The sequence below is a fragment of the Schistocerca gregaria genome, chromosome 8, assembly GCF_023897955.1.
Source record: "Schistocerca gregaria isolate iqSchGreg1 chromosome 8, iqSchGreg1.2, whole genome shotgun sequence".
In the NCBI taxonomy this organism is placed as follows: Eukaryota; Metazoa; Arthropoda; class Insecta; order Orthoptera; family Acrididae; genus Schistocerca; species Schistocerca gregaria.
The window spans coordinates 339,830,314-339,855,744 of NC_064927.1; the positions used below are offsets into that span (position 1 = coordinate 339,830,314).

Below are 25,431 nucleotides of genomic sequence, written 5' to 3' on the forward strand. Positions count from 1 at the left end.
AACTTTTAAATGTATCATTTAAGAAGTAGTTAACGTGGGAGTGTCATACAACATACTTTTGTTTTACAATCGCAGACACACCCCTAAGGAGGACATAATAATAGGCAGACCAACTTGACGTAGGTAAACAGCTGAAAGAGTTAAAAACAAATTAGTCGCCAGGTCAGGATAAAATCCAAATTCAGTTTTTTAAAAACATGCTCTGTGTCATTGGCCCCTTACTTAGGTCACATTTATCGCGCAAAGTCACAACTGACTAGGAAGAAGTGGGGCTTGTGCATAAGAATGGTAAAATAAGGGACCGCCAATATTAAATATCCTGAACATCGGTTTGCTCCCTAATTCAACATATTCTCAGCTCGAATAGTATAAATTCCCATGAGACGGAAAAGCTTCTGTCTACGAATGAGCATTGTTTTAGAAAGTATCACGCGTGCGAAATTTATTTTGCTCGTATAATATCTTGCGAGTTCTGGGCGAAGAGCGAACAGGTAAATTTCCGAAAAGCTTTCCACTCGATGCCCCACTGCCGACTAGTAACCAAGGTACGACTGGAATAGGTTCCCACACGTGTGAGTGGCTGTAAGACCTATTAAATAACAGCCGAATATGTTGGCCTCGATGGCCAGTGTTCATCACAGACAAGGGTATCATCAGAAGGGCCCCAAGCGAAATGTGATAGGACTGCTGTTCTTTTCTATATAAAAATGTGGCAGGCAGGATGAGCAGCAAACTAAAGCTGATTGCTGATGGTCGTACATACAAGGTGACTTACACAAATTTGTTGATGATGCTGCTGGTGCTGCTGCTGCTGCTGCTGCTGCTGAGAATGGCAGTAAGTTAATGCTGATGAAAAAATACTCGGAATGTTAGAATAAAGTACTATTAGTGTGGTGCTTGAAGTAATAACATCATTAATCACGAGGAGTAACTTCACAAAGCGGTATGAAATGGAGTGAACATGTAAAGATCATAGTAGAGAAGGCGAATGGTAGGCTTTGGTTTATTGCGAGACTTAGAGGGAAGTATGGTTCATCTGTAAAGGAGACTGCATACAGGACGTTAGTGGGACCTATTCTTGAATTGTGCTACAGTGTTTCGAATCCACGCCAGCTCGGATTAAAGGAAGACATCGAAGCAATTCAAAGGTGAGCTGCTAGATTTGTTGCCAGTAAGTTCGGCAAACACGTAAGACGGCGAAGATTCTTCTAGAACTCAAATGGGAGTCCCTGGGGGAAAGGCGACTGCTTTTCGAGGACTCCTATTGAGAAAATTAAGAGACCAGGCATTTGAGGGCGACTGTAGAACGATTCTACTGCGGCCAAAGTACATTTCGCGTAAGGACCACGAAGATACAACCAATAAGGCAGGGCTTAACAACTGGCCGGTTTTGAGCGCGAGTACTCGCGTCTACTCAGGCACCTGCTCGGAAGCAGTTGCAAGGTCGCGGAGTGGGGAGGGAAGGGAAATGCGCGCGCACGTTTGAATACGTCCACGGCGTGCCTATTGAATTCGCCCCGACTGTGTAACGTGTAAAGTACTACGATCAGCTCTAACAGTCACTTCGCTGGTTATGAATCATGTCAAGTCGTCGTTGTGTAACCCCAACCATGCTTTCGCAGTTCAACCCCCATTGGGAGGAATTGTATCTGTTTACAGAAAAACATGGTGTTGTAAAATGTTTATTATGTCACAAAACGCTAAATTCTTTTAGGAAATATAATTTGCAGTGACATTATATGTCGTATTGCGCGAAAGACTACGGAAGTGGAAAATGTGGTAGGCCAGATCGTGCACAGGAAGTTATTAAATTTGAAGGAAGCTATCCGAAGAACTGAGGCAGCTCTGAGTAACAAAATTGCTTTGGTTTTAGCAAAATCCCTGCGCCTCTTCACTGATGGCGATTTAATGTGTTTGGTAGTTGCAGCGGAACATTTGTGTCCATCTCAAGTGGAACAGTTTCGGATTGTGCCATCATCTAACATGACAATTATGCGTCGCATACAGGACATGGTAGACGACGTCCAGAGCCAGGTTGCAAATATCTGTAAAGATTTCATGACTTATTCTCTAGCTCTGGACGAAAGTGTTGATATCACTGGAACACCGCAGCTTGCCATATTTATTAGAGGTGTTGATACAGATCTTCAGGTGAGGGAGGAGCTCCTCGATGTAGTAGCCATGAAGAACTCTACAACCGGAGGTGATATTTTAAGTAGTGTTGAAGAAAGTGTTGAAAATATAGGATTGTCATGGAATTCTATAGTTTGTGTCTACAGATGGTGCACCAGCGATGACAGGGAAAAATAAGGTTTCGTTGCGCTGTTGAAGGAGAAAATGCAAAAACTGACAGTGCCGAATGAAATAAGGGGCGTTCACTGTGTGATCCACCAGGAAAACTTATGTGCAAAGAGTATGACTCTAAAAAAAATGTGATGATTGTTGTTCGTACAACCCATTATGTAAGGAAGCATGGGCTACAACACAAGCAATTTAAAAGCTTTCTTGAGGAGGTAGAAAGCCAGTATGGTAGCCTGCCTTATTACAGCGAGGTCCGCTGGCTTAGTCGTGGCGAATTATTAAATTGATTTTTTTGCCTATTAGATGAGATAAATATGTTCATGGAAATAAATATCGTGTGTTCCTGAATTGAAAGAGCCTTAATGGAAATGTGATCTCGCGTTCTTAGCACATTTAACTGGCTATCTGAATGCTTCGAACATTTCACTACAAGGTAAAATTTGCTAATTACTCATTTCATAGATCGAATACGAGCTTTTAAATGAAATGGACACTTTGGGTGAGTCAGCTGGAAACAGGAAATCTAGTTAATTTTCCTAAATTATCATTCATGCAAGATGTTCACAAAGACTTTGGACGTTATTCACATAGTTTAGTTCCCTTTAAGGAAGAAGTTGATCAATGCTTTCCTGATCTGACAGCACTAGACAGTGATTTTGATCTTTTCTCCTCTCCATATTCAGCGAATATTGAAGAGATTCGTCCTGAGCTGCAACTAGAAATTATTGACCTGCAGTGTGACAGAGAATACAGAGACAAATTTCAGAACAAGAAAAACATTTTGGAATTTTACAGACACTTCCCTCAGGATAGAGTACCTCGTTTGCACAAACTGGCGGCTACAATAATGTCAATGTTCGGTTCCACGTATGTTTGTGGACAACTGTTCTCTGCAATGAAATGTAACAAGACGCGCCTGAGAAACGCATTGTCTGATCGAAATTTAAACTGCACGCTGCGAACGTGGACGCAATTGTAAAGAGCAAAAAGTAAAAGATAACCGAGAATCCCACACTTCGTTGACACCTTTTATTCTGTAACGGTTCACAAATTAATACGAATGTAGAGGCATACACTAAGCTAATAAAATTATGTGGCACGTGTACATTCTCCTTTATTTGTTTCATTTGTCGCAGTAATAATTCGTGTGTGATATCCCTGCAGGTGGCCGCGGATTTCATTGACTGGCGGCAGCTGTTGTGTGTCCCACGTGACTCTCCCCACTCCCCGCTCTGGTCCGGTAGTGGGGGTGGCGTGCTCGCGCTGCTCCGTGCTCGCGCCTTGCTGCTCACAGCTTGCTCCGCGAGCACGTATGTTGTGAAGCCCTGAAGTAAGGGCACATGCAAATGCATATGGATAGTCCTTTTCCCCCTCCTTGCTCTGTTTGTGAGTGAAACAGGAAAGACGATGACCAGTAGTGGTGCAGGGTAACCTCTGCCCTGCACTTTAAGGTTCTGTCACGATCTAGGGTTGGGTCGTTTGTAGAACACTCTTCACTGCCTGATGAGCCACGGGAGGCTTGACTCAGCTCACTCGCTTCCACTCTGTCTCTCACCTTGTTTCATTGTAGTCTGTCTTATTGGTGTTAATTCCGTATTCAGCCTTTACAGTTTAGCCATTGTGGGTCTCATCCTTACATGGTAAAAAGGAATTATTTACGCCAGTGTACTGTCTTACTGCTGCGTAGGATCGCGGGCACCAGATGTCGGGAATGTCCTTCTCGCTGCAGAGAGAGAGAGAGAGAGAGAGAGAGAGAGAGAGAGAGAGAGTGTTAAATATAGAGACAAGTGAGGTCAATGAAACGTGTAGCCTGCAGACCAGCCCGACCCAAATACTTCTCTCCAGAAATTAGTTCTTCTCTCTAGCATCAACATTTCTTTGAATATCCAGATTTTCGCTTTTACTACACTTACATACTATCACGATTCTATCAGAATTCAGGCTGATGTCACTAACTCCATACGTACGGGATGGCTGTAATTAAGCTGACAGCGTTTAACGTGATGCAATGCGGGCTGCATACATCGCAGGACGCTCGAACTTCGGAGGTATGTTCATTAACCGGTGCGCTCACAGAGTACTCTGAGAAAATATTTGCCCTTTCTGCCACCAGGTGAAAGCAGTCGGAATTTGATGTGGGTTGTAGAAAAAGGAGAGCAACGATGAAACACATCGTAACAGTGGTTCTGGCACATTGTCCAAAGTTACAACATGTGATCAATATGGTCTTCAGAATCAGCAACAGGCTGCATCCGCAGCATCTTCGGTGTAATCAGTGATGCGTCGTCATAGCTATCCTTCGCACATGAAATAGTCCGGATGCATCCCTGACGGACAAGATCTTTCAGATATCCTCACATCCAGAAGTCACATCCATTTAGGTCGGGGGATCTGTAAAGCAGCACATCTTTAAATATCTAGATATGATCAGGTCGTTATAAAGGTTTTTAGAAGCCTGTAGAATTTAACGTTAAATAAAATTATTTCGGACATGCTGCACGATAGGCTATAGCTACAGCAACATCAACCTGCACCACATAATTCACCTCTTCCTTAAACTTAGCTATTCACTAGCACTTTTATTGGTGTGGGGCCTCTTCTACCAGCGATATTCATTCAGTGCAGCGCTGCTAGTGCTGCCTTTCTGACGTAACTATTTATCACCAGCACACGGCAATTTTTCTCAATCATTACGTTTCGTATGGAAAACTTAGTTCCTTCACCCTTCACACCAACAGTGACCTCAGAATAGAAATAAATACGCTTCGACAAGCAACGAACAGAATAGGGACACTGGAAGTGTTCCAAATTCTGACGGCTTGCAGCGTTTTTTACCTGGTGGCAGAAGCTAAAATTACTGTTCTCAGCGTACTTCACAAAGGCACCGGTTAATGAACAGACCTATGGTGTAGCGATGTATACAATCCGTACTGCAGCATGTGAAACACCGTCAGTTTCATTGTAACAACCTAGTGCTGTTATATGAACTATGGACGAATTTTTTGTTGTTTTTTAAATGCCGACAGGAGGCAAGCCTTTGTTCTACACAGACTTAACTTCCATTTCATACGATAAGACAATTCAAAGAAAACTAATGACATTGTGTGTTGCGTCAGGACGACTGTCCAGTTTAATTTGACACACATTGTTTTTGTGAGGCTGGTTCATACTATTAGTTCAGAGACAACTGGTACATTATTATACTATTAACGTATGAATAGATATGCTGAGAATGGATGAGATTTTTTTAATGATTGTGGCTGAAGTTACATGGTTTCTGGTTTTCATTTTAGAAAAAACTATTCGTTTAACAATACAACGAGCATTAGCTAGGGCTTTGTTGACCCTGCTGTTTAGCGCCTAACAAACTGTCATCCATCCATCCATCCATCCATCCATCCACCCACCCACTTTGCGGTTTAGTCCTTAACTCTCAAGCAAACAAAGCTGAGAACCTTCTGGAATAAGCATCATCGTTGATCATAGAACGAAACATAAATTTAGCGATCTCAGTTTCTACCAGAAAACAAACTTTGCGTGACGGTTGATCAGTGCAAACACGATATACAAAAATTAAAGATCTAAGACTATCGATTTTTCGTAAGATACTGTTACTCATACTTTGGGACACTCCTATACCATGCAGGAACCATCTCCTATTTCAAGCAGAAGAAACTCGAGTTACTTACATGTTTTACATCAGAACTATGCTGTCGTTCAGTAAGCACGACGATGTCGGAGACATTACGTTAGAGATGCAAAATCATTGTCAGGCTGCATCATAAATCCGTCGTTACTCTCACTGCGCCCAGCCTTGGGAATGGCCACAAGTTTGAATATACTCCCTGTATCAGAGGAAACTTGTCTGGTTAATCAGGATGCTCTCTCCCTTGGCGACTTTCTAGCTACTCATTTAGTAGTTAACATAAAATTCAATTTCAATGAAGATACTTGCAGCAACTTGACATTTGTAGATACTAGAGCTCACTTGGTTTTGGTCATTTTAATGTAACTTCTATTTGTTACAGCCATGATCGCAATCAATCGCAAAGCCGTTCCTCTTTCAAACTATATCTGTGGCCAGTTCCGTTCTCCTTGAGCCTTGACAAAGGGATGTGGAGGCTGTCACCGTAATTGATTCTAGTAGCCAGGCCAACACGCATGCACCCCGCACTCAGTCACGCTCTGAATGTTATTCTCCACCCTGATAGCAAAAACTTACTTCTGGTATAATTATTACAATTCAGGTGTTAAACTGTAGTGGTTTGGTTAGAAAGAAACTTTACCTGCATCTCTGAAGCATTGCTGCTGTGAACTGACAGTGATTCATGTCCACAGGTGTAATACTCGTCCTGGTGGTTTTGATCGTGAGCTCACTGGGCGCTTACATCATGTGGACCACTGACATCCTTGGAGACACTGTTAATGACGTAAGTAGGAGTTTTGTTTCTAGAATGCTTAGATTATAGGGTAAATAACAGTACACTCTTCAAACACCATCTTTCTTGGACAACTGGAGCCTCGGGCACTCAAAACTACACACGGCGCTACTTTTGTGGTGTCAGAATATTACGAAATTTGACGCTGGCTCGGATTATTGAGTTGGACTGCAGGAGGCTAATAAACGAACAGGATATTTCTTAAAGTAACGGAAGGGGAAATACGAAACCACCATCGTGCTGTGTACGAAATGTAAAGAGGTTAGATCCTCAGAAAGGTTCATAGCATCCTCTGATGTTGTACAGCGACAAGATACATTTTCTGTAGTACACCATTTCGGTAACGGTGCATAAATGCCTCACAATGAAGCCGTAAGAGACTTCGAAATCGACTGCGAACAAACTGCTAACACACCTGGGAGTGAAGTAAGTAGAATAGTGTTGTTGTTGCTTCATGACAATCAGATAACATAATCGGTCGTGCTATGATATGAATAAATTCCGCATCGAATGGTGAAGCATCAGCTATTATTACTTACCATAATATAATAATATAATATGTAATGTAAAGTATATAATATGTGAAACAAAATATGTAATGTATAACGTAAAATACATAGTACAAAACATAATGCAATATAATTATATTAATAAGTACATATATTATACATAAGTACATATATTAATAAGTCCACGGAGAAGAAATAAAAACGTTGAGATTCGCCGATGACATTGTAATTCTGTCAGGGACAGCAAACGACTTGGAAGAGATGTTGAACGGAATGGACAGTGTCTTGAAAGGAGGATATAAGATGAACATAAACAAGAGCAAAACGAGGATAATGGAATGTAATCGAATTAAGTCTGGTGATTCTGAGGGAATTAGATTAGGAAATAAGACACTTTATGTAGTAAAGGAGTTTTGCTATTTGGGGAGAAAAATAACTGATGTTGGTTGAAGGAGAGAGGATATAAAATGTAGACTGGCAATGGCAAGGGAAGCGTTTCTGAAGAAGAGAAATTCTTTAACATCGAGTATTGATTTAAGCGTCAGGAAGTCGTTTCTGAAAGTATTTGTATGAGTGTAACGATGTATGGAAGTGAAACATGGACGATAAATAGTTTGGACAAGAAGAGAATAGAAGCTTTCGAAATGTAGTGCTACAGAAGAATGCTGAAGATTAGATGGGTAGATCACGTAACTAATGAGGAAGTGTTGAATAGGATTGGGAGAACAGAAGTTTGTGGCACAACTTGACAAGAAGAAGGGACCAGTTGGTAGGACATGTTCTGAGGCATCAAGGGATCACAAATTTAGCATTGGACGGCAGCGTGGAGGGTAAAAAATGGTAGAGGGAGACCAAGAGATGAATACACTAAGCAGATTCAGAAGGATGTAGGTTGCAGTTGGTACGGGGAGATGAAGCTTGCATAGGATAGAGTAGCATGGAGAGCCGCATCAAACCAGTCTCAGGACTGAAGACGACAACAACATAATCAAAAGCCGCTCGCTTAAATTTTCTGATACATAGCACTACTGTGGCTCTATTTTCGTGTGGGTGGACCTCCTGTTCATTACGATACAGGATATAATCGTGTAGCATTGTATGCCGGGAGGTCCCATCCGGGGAAGTTCGGCCGCCGAGTGCAAGTCTTACTTTAGTCAACGCCACATTTTGCGACTTGCGTGCCGGTTATGGGGATGAAGTGATGATGGTAACACAACACGCAGTCCACGAGCGGAGAAATACTCCAACTCGGCCGCGAATCGAACCTGGGCCCGCTGCGTGGGAGGCAAACACGTTATCACGCGGCTAATCAGAACGACTCCTGTTCTGTAACCCCCTTCGAATGACTGCGAAATTAATACACGCAACAGTGCTAAACCGATAAGACCCATTCTCAGTGTTCAGCGGCTGAACACATCCCCAGGCGAATATAGAGCAACAAAACGGCTGTTTTACTAAAGATGTTTTGAGCCATCAGCGAAAGTTGTCAGTTGTACTGAAATTAAAATGGTTTTACGACTGAACTAGCAACGAAAGTGTGCAGCAAAGTGTGGCCCAAAGACGGGTCCTTCAGATATTTTTGCTCAAACGCGGTAATTATTGAACTCAATGCAGATATATTTCGTAAAAGACAGAAATTGGCAAGGTTCAACTGCCGTCAGCGAAGGTAACAGAATGAAGTGACTTCAGATGTCACAAAGACACAAGATAACCTAAATAAAAATGTTAGTTATGAAAAGAAAGGGTTGATGGACATCAAGTAACGATATCCATTTTAAAAAGAGAAAGAACTAGTAGCGAATTAAAATATATTTCAGAAAAACGTTTAGGAATTACCTGATCATACAAAATTCACACTGTCAAGTCACATTAATATGATCATAACTTGTGCGTCAACGTGTAATAGATACTCAAGGATGGCAGATAGCAGCACTGGCAGGGGAGGGGTTATGAAACATCGAAGGGGGGTGCGAATACAGTGCAGTCACTGTCGTAATGCGGAAATGGAGCGATCTATCTGATGTCGAACTGGGCATCATTTTCTTTCGGGCCGAACGAAGAACCATTTCAGAAGCGGATAAGTTCGTAAACAATTCGCATGATGCCATGATTAAAGTCTATCGTGAGTTGCAAAATGGTGTCACCCACAACCGGCACCTAGGCAGCTGCAGTGATCGCCCAGATGACCAGTGGGCTAGCAACAGTGTCTCCTGAACAACCGTTCCGCGAACTCTGCTTCTTGAAAACATCTATGCTAAGCCACACCCACTCAGCAGTTTTTGAAGATATCACAATTATTGTGAGTGGTACGGTCTGACAGAAAATTTAGCAAGAAATTTGGAGAAAAGACATGCAGAGAGGTATTTAACAACACTACCGGAGAGAGAGAATTCTCATCCTGTCCGTGAGGGAAGGCAGAAAACGTGACCAGTGAGATAATACTGAAGTGTAAAAAGTGTGTACACCTAGAGCGGAAATGCCGTATTTATGTTAATGTCTGGCTGCACACTTCTGGACTCGCTCGGATGGTACTGACAAGTACCTGAGACGGAGACAAAGCATTAGAACTAATGCCTGTCAAATGCGGAACAATCAACATAATCAACAGCAGCTACACGCCGTAAGAGTTAGTGGCTCGTAAAAAGTAAACTTTATTGCATTATTGGAAATCGATAAAAATAAACGGACTAGAAGTGTCAACTTTAAGAGTATAATAAAACGACGCGATCAGTGCTTTTATTAAAACAAAACTTATCTACTTCTAACCAAAGCTGAGTCAATGACTGGTACCCTTTATAAAGCTAATTTACAATTTACTCTGTACTGCAATTAATTAATTTATATCAGGCAACAACGTTGGAAAGAAAACAGTGCAAATTTTGTACGATCATCCCAGTGTCACATTCCTGTAAGCTTTGCCGTTACTTAGAGGCAGAATTTTGGTAACGGACTCTACCTCGGATGTGTTAGATTTCGTTATCAACGGGTGAGAGGATGGTATGTGGCATCAGATAGTTGCTACTTCAATGCTGTATATATGAAATAGCAGGCAGTGAGGTTGCGATTCTGGCCCAGGCTCGACAGAACCAACGAGCTATCAGCAAAGAGTTTCAATGCAAACATACGTGACTAAAATCTTGTGCAAAGTTTCAGCAGATTGAAATTTCTCTGCCTACGGTTTAATAACTCTCTCTCCCCCCAAGCCTAGTGGGAACCTGACATGACAGTTCAATTATTGTTTGCTAATTTTTTTGCAGATTTCACTGCTCCTGGATAACCCCTTGTTAAATATACACGCAGTTAAAAGTTCCGTCTAAAGTCATTCCAAAGCAATGCGAAGTTGGGCGAAATCGCTCTCTGAAACTGCACATTTGTTTTCGTGTTGGGTTGTAGAATTCATACGGCCTTTGGAGTGACTTCCCCATTGAGAACTTCACTGACCTGCAGGTCAAACGACAAGCAAGAAGTCCCTATCACATATAAATTGTTGCATAGGGAGGTCATCAGGTGCGGAGTATTTTCTTTCCTGTCTTCAGATCTACTCTCGCATCAATACATTACAGACTTCCAGCCTCATTCTCATACCAACACCTCAGACACAGGTATGACTAATTTCGGGACAACCAGACATCTTTCAGCCGTGTTTATTCTGTCTGAAGAGATCAGTGTCCCCAAACAACTTAAGGCTGATGACCCACGTGTGCTTCATACATCTGTTCCAGTGGTAGACAATGGGATAAGGGCCGGCCTTGTGGAGCTGCTGCAGAAATCAACCTTACAAATGACTCTTCTGCAGTAAGACATTCTAAAAATCATCGCATCCAACACAAATGCCACATAACTTCAAAACTTGATAACCGGTAATGAAAGTAATGTCCTCGCATGAAGCGACTCGTAGACAGTCACGTTCTAATTTTTATGAGTTGTGTTCTTAATACATAAAATACTCGTTTTCGCTGTGTCAACCGTTGTGCCTTAGCCTTAGCGACCAAAATAATATTACGCTTTTAACATCCAATAGTTTTTCAATTGTTCTCAGGTACTTAAAAAAGCTCATTTACGCTTCCACTCTGGTATTGTTTACAATCCTTGATTACTAATTAGTTAAAGTTCTAGTAATTAAAAACTCCAATTTGATGCAGGTAAGAAAATACGTAGGCAGACAATTTTAATTTGTCCGCCATATGACTAGGATACACACTTAGTGTCAGAGTACGATCCACAGGCAGGATTTGTATTAGGCAGGACGTCTAAGGAACAAGGCGTGAAGTCGTCGACAGGTAGAACTGCAGTTCTAGCCTTCAAGAGAAGAGAACAAAAGTTGATAGTAATGGAATATGAGCAAATGTAAGGCAATACGTATCGCTAGGAGGATGTGGAGAAGAAATAAACTCACTAATGTGAAACTACAAAATAATATAAAAAGCGAGATACTATAGACGGTTTATAAGGCCATAGTTGTTCCTACATTTTTATGGAATTAATACATCATTAAAAAATTAGAATTTACAAAACAGAAATTCATTTATATAAGAGATTCGACTGAACTGGTAACGGTTTTAGGAGCGAATGAGAGTCCCGTAGATGATACAATAAAATCCACGAAAAAGACCAAAAAGGAATGAGAAATTCACAAAATGACACATGGCTGCATTTCAAGCCATGCAATAAAACCTGAATGAAAATCCCAATATCAGGGAGACGCTGGATATCTTAAATTTTGATCCGTACTTGACTTCATGGTACACTGCAACATTCTATAACTCATCTCAAGTGGCGGTATTCGCATAGACAACCAACTGAAAGTGGAATTAACCTAATCTTGTCTGATCGTCGAAATATTGTGCTCGTTGGACACTAGACGGGCAGTACACCCGTGGATATTTTGATAAACGAGAAACTGTCCACTGCGTGCCTTCGGTAATAACACTGCCCCAGTTCTTCATCTCGGGGCTCAGAGGTGTCAAAATAGATACATTTGAGAACTATATGAATCTCTGAGAAATTTGGAACGATTCCCTTAAGAAAGAAAGTATTGGCAAACTTAGGTACAGTGACAGTACTGATGCCGATCTACCCTGACAGAGACTCACAGTACGGGAAATAGCACTGATGCACAATAATACTGCAACACCAGAAAAGATAGAAAATACTGGAATTCACCTGATACGCCTATGCAGTATAGTAAAAATTATGAAATATCAGATTTGTGGGTGACGTGGGGGATTGGGCGGCATGGATGCGAAATTCAGTTGAGAGATTTGACACCTGGCGCCAGGAACAACGGCTCTGTTAGGGCTGGGCGTAGAGACGAACTGATCTTGGATGGTGGAGACAGGCTTGTCATTCCATACTCCATAAACTCTGCCAGACTTCCCATCAGTAACATTATCCGACGAGTGGTGGCGTGTCAGTCTCTAAGTAACTGATGGCCATAAGTTTTCAAAGAGTGATAGATGTGGAGACCGCGCAGGCGAGGACAACTAGCTAAGTCAAGACAGCGTGGGCGGCTTGGAGTATTAAGCTACATTGAAAAGTAAAGACCAAATGCCCTCGAATATAGGGCACAACCACAGCCCTTAACATGTCATTTATACACTCTCCAAACACTGTTACCACTTGTCAAACTTGATAACCATCTTTTGCAGCGTAGACCACTGTGAAACGTGCAGGAAGTTTCAGAGGTTCGGGAAGGTACCGGCAGAGACGTGGAGTCATGACAACCGCAGTGACGTGACCAGCTGCGCTAGATACCGGGTGATCAAAAAGTCAGTATAAATTTGAAAACTGAGTAAATCACGAAATAATGTAGATAGCGAGGTACAAATTGACACACATGCTTGGAATGACACGGGGCTTTATTAGAACGAAAAAATACAAAAGTTCCAAAACTATCCGACAGATGGCGCTTCATCTGATCAGAATAGCAGTAATTAGCATAACAAAGTAAGGCAAAGCAAAGATGATGTTCCATACAGGAAATGTTCAATATGTCCACCATCATTCCTCAACAATAGCTGTAGTCGAGGAATAATGTTGTGAACAGCACTGTATAGCATGTCCGGATTTATGTTGAGGCATTGGCGTCGGATATTGTCTTTCAGCATCCCTAGAGATGTCGTTCGATCACGATACAATTGCTACATCAGGTAACCCCAAAGCTAGTAATTGCACGGAATTTAGTCTGGGGACATGGGAGGCCAAGCACGACGAAAGTGGCGGCTGAGCACACGATCATCACCAAACGACACGCGCAAGAGATCTTTCACGTGTCTAGCAATAATTTTTTTTTTCTTCTAATAAAACCCCCCATGTCATTCCAAGCATGTGCGTCAATTTTTACCTGTCTGTCTACATTATTCCCCGGTTTATTAAGTTTTCAAATTTATACTGGCTATTTGGTCACCCGGTATATCTGTTGATGATCCCTGGCGTGGACAACCCCATTGAGGTCCCACAGATTTTATATTAGGGTTCTAACCCGGGGAGTTCAATGACCACCGTAGTATTGTAAACTTAACCTGGTACTCTACGAACCACGCACGTACACTGAGAGCTGTGACATGTTGCATTGTGCTGCTGATACATGTTACTATGCCGAGGACAAACCAAGTCCATGTGGGGATGGACAAGGTCCCCAGGAATATGTACCTAGTTCTGTTGCTTCATTATGCCTTCCAGAATGACGAGATCAGCCAGGGAATTCCACGAAAACATTCCTCAGACCATAAAGGGTGCAGGGTGTTGGCTTTCAGACGCTTCGTGCCAAGGGCCACCTAGCCAATGGATCATAAACGTGATTAATACGAAAATGCCACCTATTGCCACTCATTGGAAGTCCATTTGCGAGATTGGTGTGAAAATTCCAGCCATTGTCACTGATGAACAGCAATCAGCATGGCTGTGTGAACAATGCATCTGCTGTGATGGTCCATGCGAATTCTCTGAACAATTGTTAGGAGACCTCGTTGGTAGCTCATCGGTTCAACAAGGTGGTGGTCAGCTGCTCAAGGGTAGTACGTCCATTCGCCCGTACACATCCCCGCAGATGACGTTTACTCCGGTCATCAGTGCCAGAGGTACACCATAGTCGCCTTGGGGCTGGTTTCAGGTGGCACCATTTTCCCACGCATAGTAGAAATTAACCACAGTGCACGCAATTTCGGAAATCCTTCACTATTCGCACGAAAGATAATCATCATGCCCTTTCCGCACAGCAGATAAATCGCTCTGTTTCCGTATAACGACGAGGAGTGCACTGTTGCTATCCCTCCTCTGCTACTGCTCCCACCTGCCGTCTGTTAGTCGTTACTGCTCGTCTACGTCCAACATAGGTTATGGTCACGTTACTGTAACTGGACCGTGTATAACTCCTGGTAGCCAAATTACTGGCTGTGAGAACTACAGATAACTGGTGCAGACCAAATGGCATCCCACCCTACATTGCCAGGTGCTGGGCCAGTACGATGAGGAATTCAGTCTCGCGATGTCGGTGTTCCTCGGAGCCTCCATACACTGATAGATATCGTGGCACTGGACTCAGAACCGGGACTGATCTGGAAAGACTATGTGATGCCATTGTTTTGTCGAGTGTTGTCATTGGGCCTACAACAGTCAGAAACGCATGTGCTGCTGCATCACTGAAGCCACAACAACGGTCACCATTCTGGCAGTCTGTGGTGCCCCAGATGGTACCACTGTCCATGCGGATGCTTGCCTTGCTGCAAACAAGCTCATTTCCTGACTCAAGGACGTTCCTGTATGATCCTGTTGTTCTTAAACACACAGCACAGCTACCACCATAAACATATCAGGAACATAACACACTCTCGGCCACTAGTCGCATAGGGCCGTTGACCCTGAACGGCGTTTACTGTGGCTCTCCTGAACTCCCACACTCCACACTTCGGTGCCGGTCGTCGGATCCTGACCAATGCGAGCAGCTATCTCGCAGGACGCTAAACTGTGATCTCGACAGGCCCGGTTACTTCTGTGTAATTACAGCCCATACTGGAAGGCGTCGCTCATGCATGCACGGCGCCTAAAATAATTTACAAACTACCAAAATTCAATGCTATTTCTGGCCGACAGAATCGATGCCAAATTGTTCCTTCAATACACAGGGTGTCCCAGAAACGTAGCGAAAATCTTAGGTTTGCATACGGCGTTTTGAGGAACAAATAACGGATCTGAAAAGTCATCAAATGATGCTATAGAGCGTCAAAGTTACAGGTATCGATGCCTATCGGAGCGCCAAACGTGACTTTGTACACTGATGGACCGTAGGTAGAACGTTTCGCTCTGCTTCGCTCTTTAAGTCGGCACACGACTGATTGCACGATCGCCAGTGGAGAAGGGACTAGGAGGCCTTGCCTCCTATGAATGAGACACTGTGTTACCTCTGCTACCGGCGGTTTGGGACACTGGTTTCCATCCGCAGTTTTTCTCCTGGAACGTTCTAAAACTTCAGATGTTTTACGGTATACAGGAGAAAAATAAAATGCAGATAGGTTTCTATCTCCGAAGCCGTCATCTACTGAGGCAACAGAACATCACATTCAGAGGATACTAGGCCTTTGTATGCGACAGCTACCTCCATCTTCTCCACTGGCGACCAGGGCAATCGGTCGCAATCATTGAATAGCGATCAACATTGGGAGACGTTTCGCCTAAAGTCCATCGGAGTACAAAGTGACGTTCACTGCCAAAGGGGTGCCTCAGTGGCAGGCGCCTGCGCCCGTAACTTCGACCTTCCGCAATGTCTTTATATGATTTTTTACGAACACGAGCTCCTATCCTCTGTTTGTTCCTCAAGACAGTCTGTACAGCTACTCGAAATTTGTCGCTACATTCCTGGGACATCCTGTAGAACGTAGACGGCGTTATTTCATACAGTTACTCACTAATGCTAATCATATACTTCAAACACGCAGTACACTAGTAACGGCTCTTACTTTGAGCCAAAGTTCATGTTCCTGTGCTGTTAAAATTGGGCAGCTAATATGTTCTTTAGTGCTTTCATTTTATTTCTGCGACCACCTAAGGGGACCTGTGGAATGAATCCACATTAGCCACGAACTGACACACCTTCAAATATATCCCCACTTCATGAAAGTTTCCAACAGGTTAACAAATGAAACTGTTACATAATGTCCAATCCGTGACCTGTTCACCAGTCGTAATTTAACAGTACGGCACTCCATGACTTAATGACCTCTGATGGTCATACGTTGTTGTTGTGAATAGTATTTCCTACTTGCTTAGACATTTTACATCAGTTTTATGCGTGCAGTACAATCAAGGACAGTTGCTTCTTGGTCCCCGTTGGCTTCCCCAAGGGGAAGACCATGGTCTTACCACAAAGCACTAGTCTAGAAATTTAGACAAGGCTCTGTAGCGAACTGCAGATGGATTCTACTGCCGACAAAGTAAATAATGGGTAAGGACCACGACGTTAACATGAGAGAGATTAGGTATCGTACATAGCCTTACATATCGTCCCTTTTCCCTAGATCTATTTGAGTCGAAAGGAAATGACTAGGCTTGGTACTTGTTATCCTCCACCATGCACTGTAAGGTGACTTGTCGAGGATGTATGCATATCCAAAAGTAGGCAGAGAACAGTACTGTTAGATAACCCATTGGAGAGGTTTATATTTTGGATAATTCTACAGAAACTCAGGATTTCAAGTTCAGGTTTGAATCTGAATGCTGTCTTTTTGCATGAAATTTGACAAACAAGAAACATTTGATGTGCCACTAGCAATGGTCGAATATGCATTGGAAATGATTTCTTACATTTTCTAAGATAAAAAAACACACACCACGAAGGAATAATCAGAGTGGAAAGGAAAATGGTAGATGGCATATGCATGTTAAAAAAAAAAAAGATTACACTTTCTGAAAATTGGATTATTTATTGAAGAGGAAGAGCTTCACAAACTGAGCAAGTCAGTAATCCATTGATCCACCTCTGAAGCTTATGCATGTATTTATTCGGATTGGAAATGATTGACAGGGCCGCTGGATGTCCTCTTTACGGAAATCGTGCCGATTTCTGTCAAGTTCACCCATTGCATCCCTATCTGGTTGCAGGACACTGCCCATAATGCTCCAACTCCGGCATCTAAGACACTGCCCCCCCCCCCCCCCTTTCCCTCCTCCCTATTAGCCCTACACGCGATAACTCGGTCCATGAAATTGTCACCCTCGCGCACATTTCCCCGTCAACTCTGTCTAGGATACTTCGAATTTCTTCTTTAAGTTCCAACATTACGGTGTTCGTTCGGTAAAATTTGTCACTTAACTGAGCTCTGCACTGGTGTAAGCGCAAATCTTCAGTTAACATTCTGCGCATCACTGCTAAACACACGCACATTTCTTGAACACGACATGGTTTCCCGGGACTCAAAGTAACAGAATCACGCACGGCAACATAATTTGCCTCACTCTTGGCACTCCCACCGCGTCAAAGGCATTTGACGCCTACTCTCAAATCGGTTTTTCCGTATTTCTTGACCAACCTACGAAAAGTGATTTCATTAGGTGCATTGTTGTTTCCAACGATAGTACGGAATTTCCCAATAGTTTCCGCGAAACTTTAACCATTCTTGTTGCGAGTTCTCACAATAAAAACTCGCTGTTCGGTACTGTATCTTTCCATGCCGATACTAAATAAACAATGACCTGGAGAGAAGGCACAGTCTCAGAATATAATCTCAATGAGCACTGATAACAGAACGTGCAAAAATGTTACCACAATAAATGAAAGTGACGAACAGGAAGTGTGCTTCCAAACATTCACGTAAATACAAAGATGTCCTAGCTGTGCGTAAGTTGACAGTGTAGTTCCGTTACACCGTTGGTGACTGACGTTTTCCGCATGCCGCCTTCGTAGTGTTTGTTTCAATGTTGAGGACTGTTGATGGTGGCAGTTTCCTCGCCGGGTGCAGCTCGGGCGTTTAGAACAGTGTTCTAGGAGCGGCGCAGGGCGGATCTTGGCGTGGTCTGCCCGACCCGACGGACCTGGACTCCGGACCGCCTTCTTGGCCGGCACCGCACCTCGCTGCGCTTGTTGCCGTAATAATAGCCGGTGTGTGACGTCAGGACGCGCGGCGGCCGCCATGCTGCGGGCAGCGTGCCCGGCGCCGGGACACGGGACACCGCGCGCCACAGTGGGGGCGGCGTAACTGCCCTTCCGCAACCTGCACATGCATACCGGCAGTCCGTCCGTCTGCGCCGCATTGCGTCAGCGGCCGGGGGTACGCGATATATCGAGCGACGTCGCAACAACAGAGCAGCCGCTGTTTGTGTATGCACGCGCGCACCCCTCCGTATTCCGATCAGCGCTCGGCTGGCGGAATGACGCGCGTTTTGCAGGCTTCGCCCCGTCCGGTGCACTCAGTGGACGAACCGGAGGTGAACGCTTCAGTTTGTGCCGCCATTTTACTTTAAAATCAAACGCGAGATAAGGTGAAAAAGTAGCACTAATTCCACGAAAAATAATCCGTTATCAGTAGGTAACCGTGAAGGCTAAGGGAAGATAAGTATTTATAAGTTACTCCATGTAAGTAACAAATGTGGTAGCAAATTTACAGGGTCTCCCTCACCCCCAAAAAGACCTACTTTAGGAATAGCTTCCTTGCAGCGAAACAAGAAAACATGTCTTATAAACATGGGCTCTGAAGAGCATATCTTCAGAGGTGTAGAAAAATATCCGCTACCAGTCACAATAAAAGGTTATTTATTTGTCACACGACCGGTTTCGGGCTTGCGCCCGCAACATCTTTACATCTGCTAAATCTATGCTCTTTGACCACAGCCCTCATGTTTGTATGTAAGCATAGCGTATTTCACGAGTGCACATCATAATAGTGTAATATCAAGCTATACTTGGTACAACAGAAATATGGACGCGAAAATGACCATAAGTGTGTAACTAAGTGGCAAAACTATCAACACAGCATAACTGTGATAATGGTGCTTCATCTTTATGTAAGTACAGACATATTTTCGTCAAATGCTGCCTTACCACGTACAGTCGTCCCACTTGTATATGTGTAGTCACCAGTAAATATTTTTTTTTTGTATTTATACAGTGATCTCCAACCCTACAAACATGTACATCAATGTATAGACACCTGAAGATGGGCGCAAGCCTCAAACGGGTCCTGTGACAAATAAATAACCTTTTATTGTGACCGGTAGCGGATATTTTTTTTTTACACCCATTAAAGGAACAGTTACGAAGACAGCATCCACTATGGTTCAAATGGCTCTGAGCACTATGGGACTCAACATCTGAGGTCATCAGTTCTATAGAACTTAGAACTACTTAAACCTAACTAACCTAAGGACATCACACACATCCATGCCCGAGGCAGGATTCGAACCTACGACCGTTGCTGTCGCGCTGTTCCAAACTGAAGCGCCAAGAACCGCTCGGTAACACCGGCCGGCCATCCACTATGGATGAAATTCATACCTTCAGAGATATGAGCACTTGTTTATCTTAAGTACTATCAAACATCCCTTCTACTGTAAGCTCTTTGCTTTTAATATATTGGAAGATGGTGAGTACGGACAAAAACAAGAAAAATTATAGGAAATTTGGGCTATGAGCACTTCTTCAGTAGAGGTTTCACACAACTGAAGATGTAGTGCTCCCATTTTAGAGCCCAGGTTTCCTGAACATTTTTACTTGATTCTGTGTGAGAAATCTGTCCCTAAAGCTTGTAGGGCTTTTTTTTCTTTTTACGGATATTAAGAACAAGACTGCATTCTGAAACTTCTTATATCAAAGCCAGTAAAGTAAAACTTTCAAGAATTTAAACATCGTCTCCATGCAAAGCAACAGAGATCCGGGGAATGTAGATTTTGTTCTCTTGTCACAGTGTCTAATGAGAAACGTACCTTAATTTAGGTTGAGAATTGCCACATTAGGTTCATCTTGCTGCAGCTGAATGAAACCAAAATTGATAATGCCATACGCGATACGCCTTTATTTTTTGCAACAGTGGGGTAAAATGAGTACATTCTTGCGTTTACTGTTTTTGCCAGTATCTCCTCTCCTGCCTTCCCATCCTCACAGAAGCAACGCCGCGAAATTTGCAAGACCAGCGCTCGTGGGGAAAAAACGATATTACTGAGGCGTGGGTTAGCGACGGCCTTAGAGATATTTCCAGAATGAAATTTTCACTCGGCATTTGAGTGGGTGCTGATACGGAACTTGCTGGCAAAGGTCCAGATTCAGAGTCTCGGTACGCCACACAGTTGCTGTCTGCCAGGAAGTTTAATACGACACTACATTTTCAGGTTAGAAGCAGTTCTGGCACTTCCTACACTACAATGCAACAATAGTTACTACATACGGGGTTTGCAGCGCTGGCTTACATGAGTGCTCGGGTTCGCTGGTTTTTACATCTGGCGTTGCGTTATGCGAGTGGTGATTCGACAGGCAGGAAGCAGGATATCAGCTTTAAAATCAGTGCAGCGAGTAGTCGGGCATAACAGCAACTAGTAACATAGTAAGCGAAAAATTTCGACTTCGGCTACGTTATGGTAATTTAGAAAGCGCCAGAACTGTTACTGCCCTGAAAGTGCTGTTTTTTACATGAACTTAACAGTATACATCAAATGTGAATGTATTTCAGGACACTAATGATAAAATAAAAAAGAGACGCATATGGCATGATTAATTTCGGTTTTGTGCCCTTGCACATAAACGGATATAACTTCACAACTGTCGACCACTTACACACAACAAAAGAACACAGGACAACAAGTTAAAGGTGCTGCATAAATTTATTTAGGTCAATGATCACCATTTTGAGAGATTCGCAGTAGTTCAAAAACTACAGAAATAAAAGTGGGATTAAAACTGTGCTCTGGCTGAGGTAAATATATCACAAGCTTACTGAGGAGGACATGTGGTGTCAGGTCACACAGTTGAGCTCCTTCGTTGGCTCACACCCTCTTCCCTGAGGAACCACCACGAAGTGATCAAGGTCAGACAGGGGACTCATCCAGGCAGTTGTGGTATTTGATTTCATCTCATGAAGTCCTGTGACGTGAAAACGGCGGTAACATTCTCCACTTCCCCTCTCATCGTGACCACTGAGGACTACGCACCCCCTCTACACCATCTTTTATAACTGGGGCTACTATGCAGGTGCACAGCATAGGAAATGATTAGGACGTGTCTATCTGTCGGTAACATTGTCACTCTAGGACTATTTGTTGGTAACAGTATTACGTGGCAGTTACGTAATTGTTCTCAGATTCAACTGTTTCTAGTCTTTTCCTCAATTTTACGTATCTTTGCCAGTTTCTCGACAATTTCACGTAATTTTTTCCAATTACGCAAGACTGTTGGTGACCTCCTGTCGACATCATGATTGTCTCAGTCAATTAATGTCGAGTTAGATACCGGTGATCCTGAGGCTCACCTTCCCAACACTATCTTTTGTATGTGGGGCAGACTGAAGCTGAGCTCCATAGAGATAAGTCAAGTCAATCTGTTAATATCAAACTACGTCACTTCAGTTCAATTTGTGTAATACTGGTTAGAACCATCAGAAGCCTTGCAAAGACTGGTAACTTGTACGTACGCTCGTGTTTACGTATTTTCAACAATTTTGCCCATCGCGTCCAAGTACGTGAGTTAGGTGTCAACATGTCGCGTCACAAGCCTACGTGCCGCAACACGTAGTGGCATGGACTCAATTGATGTCTGAAGCAGTGCTGCAGGGAAGTGAAACCATGAATCCGGCAGAACGGTCCATCAATCCGTAATAATACGAGGGGGTGGAGACCTCTCGTGAATAGCTCGTTGTAAGACATCCCAGTAATGGCTAGTAATGTTCATATCTGACAAGTTTTGTGCCAGGGTAAGTGGTTTAAACTGAGAAGTGTGTTCTTGGAGCCACTCTGTAACAATTTTGGACCTATGGGTGTCACCTTGTCGACCGCTGAGCCTTTTTCTGCCTTTTTAAAAACATGCTCAGTAATTTTCATGTCTAGCTAGTGCCCGCAGAAGTGTCTGAATCGTATTTGAATACGTATGCCTGTACCAGTTTTCTTGGCGCTTCAGTGTATATGAATCCACCTCTCACATAACGTTAGAGCTTCAACAACTCGATGTTGTCGATGACGACGCATTAGTCAGGTACTATCAATGCCTACTACTTCAGAGATCAAACGCAGCGGAGTCTGCTTGCACAGCGATATTTTATTAAGTAGACTGTCCTGTGAAAAAAAGTTCTGAGACAAAAATTCCGTAACTTGTCGTGTTGGTTTTCGTGATGAGGACCATTAAATGCATTCTGACAATGTATGTTGTTACATTACAATCGATAAATTACAAGACAGGCCCAAACACTGTTTCTCATAAAGATGAGAGAGCTATGATCAAACAACGTGTGTTCTAAGGTTGCTGATCAACATCGTAGATCAGCTATCTCTAACACATCTTAAGAATCGTACGCATTTAAGCACTGGACTCTCACTAAAATTTGATTTCTATGGAAGTAGCTCTTGCGGTAATCGTAGCCTACAGTCATTAAAACAACGTGGTAAGGGTCTTAGACCATTCATGAAATTCCGTGATTTGTCGTAACATAGCACGGTAATGCTAAACATGATGCGTAATAAGTATCTCTAAATTCCACCATTAGTTCGGTCGCCAGCACGGTTTTCTATGTAACTAATTTCCACGTTAAAACTATAGGTATACAGTGCTTAATTTTAAATATTGTAGGTCCTGGTTGCCTTGTTTAATAGAGCATCAAATATTGCATCCTATCATTATCGAATCAATTAAAACTACAGGCTTCACAGCCTATACACATTCAGCTCAAGATAATCCGTCTTTGAGTGGTCATTGCACGTTGTTGTCGAACATTAGGGTGCTCACATTATTGTGACTGGTTCATGTAATAAGCACTTGGTGCTGTCACGTTGGGTAGAGGGTCTGGTGTAGTGTTTGGCAGACATTTGGAGCAGTCGCGGTAGCGATCTGGTGGTCACAATCGTACTTATTTCCATTGCGCAACATCATTATTCAGTGAATAGTGAGGACAAGGGTCGATATGTGCACTAGTCTTCCATATGTCCACCTGTGTCCTGGGATCTGTTTGTCAGTATTACCCCGAGCGGTAAATCTCTCGGCCAACAATGTTTGGCACCAACCGCAACTTCCTAGGCCATTGAAACTTTGAAACTTTCTGGCAGATTAAAACTGTGTGCCCGACCGAGACTCGAACTCGGGACCTTTGCCTTTCGCGGGCAGGTGCTCTACCAACTGAGCTACCGAAGCTCCTAGGCCATTGCTGGGCACTGTGAGCGGTTTCGCGGCAAAACGCCACACCTCAGAGTCTGAGGGGTGATCTAACCTCCAGCAGGCCACATGATTTTCCTGTGAATTGCATACGAGGCTGTCGCAGGTACTGCTCACCTCTCTTTATAGGTTTGCCACCAATACAGTATCTTCGGTTGGAGGCATCAGAATTTCACTATGAAGTACCGTAATCTACAAATGTAGTACAGTATTTATTATATAATATCTTTTACTTACGGGATTCTCTACGTCGTCAGTATTTCCACCAAAGCGCTCGTCTCAAACGGTATGACGTCACACGCTATTACTCGAACGACGGCTTAGAAATAATACATCAATCGGGACCAGACCTCAGTTCATCATGACGTCGACGGGACGCGACATGACATTGTGACGTGATGTCGTAACACATTTCGACGCAACGTCGATACATAACTCATGTATTGAGGTGCCCTGCACAACATTGTGAAATATATGTAAAACTTGCATTCTGTATGCCACAGCGAGAGCGTCAGACTGACTTCCAGTGTTTTGCCTGTTCACACACCTGACATATGTCTGTCTTCAATATAACTTCGTTTGTTTTTCTTTTCTGTCGTTGCCAACAAAATTTATGCAAGCAGTCCATCGAGTAAGTCTTTATCGTTCTCTGGCTGCAGTTCTGGGGATATTTGTGAAAAACTGTAGTGATTTAGCGAAGAAATTACTTTTCAAGACAATAAATACGAAACATTAAATGTTGAACAAATAACACAGCTTGTTGTTCAATCAATAACGTGTTAAAACAAATGACAGCCTGCTCTGTCCTTCGAAAGTATTACTTAAAATCGATCAGATACGCACTAACCTGGAGCTTAGCTGTGTGTTAAGAACGACTAACACGGCACTAGATAGCCGAAGAGAGGCTGACACCAAGACAGCGTGTACTTGAGAAGAATTGATGGAATCGGAAATTCTCTACAGTTGACGCGCACGCGCGCCCATCATTTAGGCAAAGCATACTTGGGGCAATTAGACACACAGTTGTTGGATACGCCACAGCGAGCTAGGGTAGTCTCTCCCCCATCCTCACGCGTCTGAGGGCTTCACCGATCATTGTGGCTGCAGCCCTTTGTCTCAGACTAACGCCGACCTGTCCAGTGTCAAGATCATACTTCCCCTGTTCACATGCAGGCCACCGATCGGGAGGCACTTGAGTATACGTAGATAGATGCCCTCGTTTTTGCATACTAGTTTCAAAATGACCTTTTGACCGTCAGGAATGGGCTATTATTATTATTAATATTATTATTATTATTATTATTGTTATTATTATTTCAGCAAATACGACAGCGGTGCCCCTTGTGAAATGCTGGAAGGTTGCGAGTAGAGTTACACTACTGGCCATAGTGTCGGTGCATAGATCCTGAGAAATCAGTACCAAAAACAACCACCTCTGGCCGTAATAACAGCTTTGATACACCTGCACATTGAGTCAAACAGAGCTTGGATAGCGTGTGCAGGTACAGCTGCCCATGTAGCTTCAACACGATACCACAGTTCATCAAGAGAAGTGACTGGCGTATTGTGGTGAGCCAGTTGCGCGGCCACCATTGACCAGACGTTTTCAGTTGCTGAGACATCTGGAGAATGTGCTGGCCAGGGCAGCAGTCGAGCATTTTCTGTATCCAGAAAGGTCCGTACAGGACCTGCAACATGTAGTCGTGCATTATCCTGCTGAAATGTAGGGTTTCGCAGGGATCGAATGAAGGATAGAGCCACGGGTCGTAAGACATCTGAAATGTAACGTCCACTGTTCAAAGTGCCGTCAATGCGAACAAGAGATGACCGAAACGTGTAACCAATG

General features: G+C 43.2%; 1 protein-coding gene across 3 annotated transcripts in view; it reads left to right on the forward strand.

The window, feature by feature from the left end:
- LOC126284013 (lysosome membrane protein 2-like) overlaps nt 1-25,431 on the forward strand; it is a 395,168-nt gene that overhangs the window by 219,928 nt on the left and 149,809 nt on the right. For all 3 annotated transcript variants that reach the window (XM_049982556.1, XM_049982555.1, XM_049982557.1), the window contains exon 3: nt 6,640-6,731. In XM_049982556.1, the coding sequence (XP_049838513.1) occupies nt 6,640-6,731 (92 nt within the window). The remainder of the gene's footprint in view (nt 1-6,639; nt 6,732-25,431) is intronic.